Here is a 2,336-nt window from a genome sequence, read left to right on the forward strand (position 1 = left end):
ACTTCAAAGGCCGAATCCCCTAGAAGCGGGTCTTCTCTGAAGTCGAGGGAGTTCCAGCCTGCGGGCAGAAGTTTTTGACGAGTCGTGGTGTGAGGGGAAGGATGTTGGGGAGCGGGAGGGAGTGGGGGTGAAGACGCTTCGGGCGAGTATCGCGACCGCGAGCCTGAGCACGAGCCCGACCGCGAAGCCACCTTTGGCGAAAAGCTGCGCGCGGAGAGGGACGGGGACGAAGGGAGGGAGGAGGAAGAGGACGGGAAGGTGATGTTGACTGAGCAGAGCGTGCAGACGGGGGAGGAGGAGGAGGAGACGGTGCATCAGGTGAGGGGGAAGTTGTACTCGCTGTGTTCGCAGAACCAGTGGAGGGAGCGGGGGACGGGGACGTTGAAGCTGAATGTGAGGCAGTCGGATGGGGGTGGGGCGAGGCTTGGTGGGTTTCTTTCTCTCTCTCTTTCCCCCCCTGCTATACTTTCCCTGGCGAAAGAACGACGAAGGGTGAGTGGGATGCGCTGGGCTGACTTTTTGGGGTTTTTTTTTTTTTGGTAGTGATGAGGAAGGAAGCGGTGTATACGGTGATATTGAATGTGACGCTGTTCTCGGGGATGAAGTGTTTCATTGCGCAGGACCCGCGATATCTCCGGTTTAGCGTGATCGAGGACGGGGCTACGACGCATTATAATCTGAGGGTGAGTTTCTTCTTTGGTTCTTGCCACTTTCGCCCCTTTCGCGTTTCGCGTCGTGGCGGTGCTGCACTGCGTGCTGGGAAGTGGAGTTGTCTGACGCTTGCTGTTTGGGGTGTAGGTCTCCAATGCGAAAATGGCGCAAGAGCTGTTGGAAGAGATCAATTTGAACATTCCAGCTGCATAACACGCGTTCGTAAAGTCGTTTACTAAAAATGCGATAAGGAGGGGCGGATGGGGGTGATTAGAGTCGAATTGAACGAACTGAATGACATGTTTATTGTTCTCTCCTGTTTCCTTATATTTTTGTACCGTGTTTTTCATCTTTTACACTTGTGCTTTTTTTTTTTTTTTTTGCATGGTGTGCCATACAGTGGTACGCTGTAGTACTACTTTGTTTCGTGCAGACGATATATATGATACGATGGCATGCGCACGTGTATAGGCAAGGATTGGGTTGCGCTAAGAATTAGTGAATGATCGTAGACTTGCGCCGACGCTCTGATCAGACTGATCTCACGGCAGATGGCGATGTCAGTGCATTTTTTTGGATTGAAAGTATGCAGACGATTGTGACGCGTAAAGTAGAGATTAGTGAGTGATGTTTGGAGATTTGTGATCAGACGTTAATGAGCTCAGGCGACGGGTGGTGTCAAAGTGCATTTTTTTGGATTGTAGAAAGCATGCGGGGACATAGATCCCAAAAGAGGAATAAGTAGTCAAAAGGTGCATAAGACATGCGATGGGGTGCGGAGTGGTTTATTTCTGGGAGACGGTTAGGAGGGGAAGTGGAAAGTGAGGAGAGATGCTTACGAGGATGATACCGTCGAAACGCTGCTTGAACCAAGACATGGTGTCGTCCTTTCTGACACGATGCTGGAAGCCGATTCTGGCCTTTTTCTGCTTCCTCCTTGCGACTCTGGCACCCGGTCTGCCCATGACGACGTAAAAGTCCATACCGAAGATACCGATACCAGGGTCATACCTGGCACCGAGATCGATATGCTCCTGAATGCCAAAGCCAAAGTTGCCGGTTTCTGAAAAGTTGCGACGACGGAGCTCGTACTCCTTTACTTTCAAGCCGCGCTCCAAGATCTCCTCTGCCTTTGGGCCGCGAATGGTGACGTGAACAGCGATTTTTTCGTTACGACGGATGCCGAACGTGCGGACGGTGTAGCGGGCTTTTGAGGTGACGGGTGTTTGACCTGTGAGCTGTTCGAGGACCTTTGAGGCTCTTGTGAGACGATCACCGGATTCGCCCACTGAGATGTCTGTGGGGAGGATGAGGGGAGGGAGTATGGGAGGGAGGGGGACGTACTCCCCCCCGAGCTTGTCGATTTTGAGCTCCTTCATGGAGTTTGCGGGTGCTGATTTTTCTTCTGGCTGTTGGGAGAGTGTGAGAGATGGGGTGAATGGGAGAGGGGGGACTGACCATTGGAACGAGCGGGAGTGTTGTCGCTGGGAGTGTCGCGAAGGGAAGCTTGGAGGGCGGGTATTATTGAGCACTGTTTGGGCAGGTGGCGGGGAGTGGCTTGAACCTTGAAGTGGTAGTTTATGGAGAGTGCCGGATGACGTGAGGTGAGATCTCGATCTCGATCGTGTGATGATCGAAGGGGGGACTGCTCATAAAAGCGATGTCGACTCGTCACTCTTCGAATC

The 2,336-nt window shown here is 52.6% G+C and overlaps 2 protein-coding genes across 2 annotated transcripts in view; one reads left to right on the top strand and one right to left on the bottom strand.

The window, feature by feature from the left end:
* SERLADRAFT_417027 (uncharacterized protein) overlaps positions 1–928 on the top strand; it is a gene marked incomplete at both ends in the record, with an annotated part of 2,384 nt that extends 1,456 nt beyond the window's left edge. Inside the window, 4 exons of the mRNA XM_007321111.1 lie at positions 101–318; positions 352–427; positions 544–683; positions 799–928. Coding sequence (XP_007321173.1) covers positions 101–318; positions 352–427; positions 544–683; positions 799–864 — 500 coding nt within the window. The remainder of the gene's footprint in view (positions 1–100; positions 319–351; positions 428–543; positions 684–798) is intronic.
* A 91-nt stretch (positions 929–1,019) lies between these two features.
* On the bottom strand, positions 1,020–2,148 carry SERLADRAFT_473747 (uncharacterized protein; the record flags this gene model as incomplete). The annotated part of the gene is made up of 2 exons (XM_007321112.1): positions 1,020–1,442; positions 1,491–2,148. 2 exons carry the CDS (start codon positions 2,028–2,030, stop codon positions 1,437–1,439), a joined length of 546 nt encoding a protein of 181 aa, XP_007321174.1.
* Positions 2,149–2,336: the final 188 nt, after the last annotated feature.

This window comes from Serpula lacrymans (genome assembly GCF_000218685.1).
Source record: "Serpula lacrymans var. lacrymans S7.9 unplaced genomic scaffold SERLAscaffold_10, whole genome shotgun sequence".
Lineage (NCBI taxonomy): Eukaryota > Fungi > Basidiomycota > Agaricomycetes > Boletales > Serpulaceae > Serpula > Serpula lacrymans.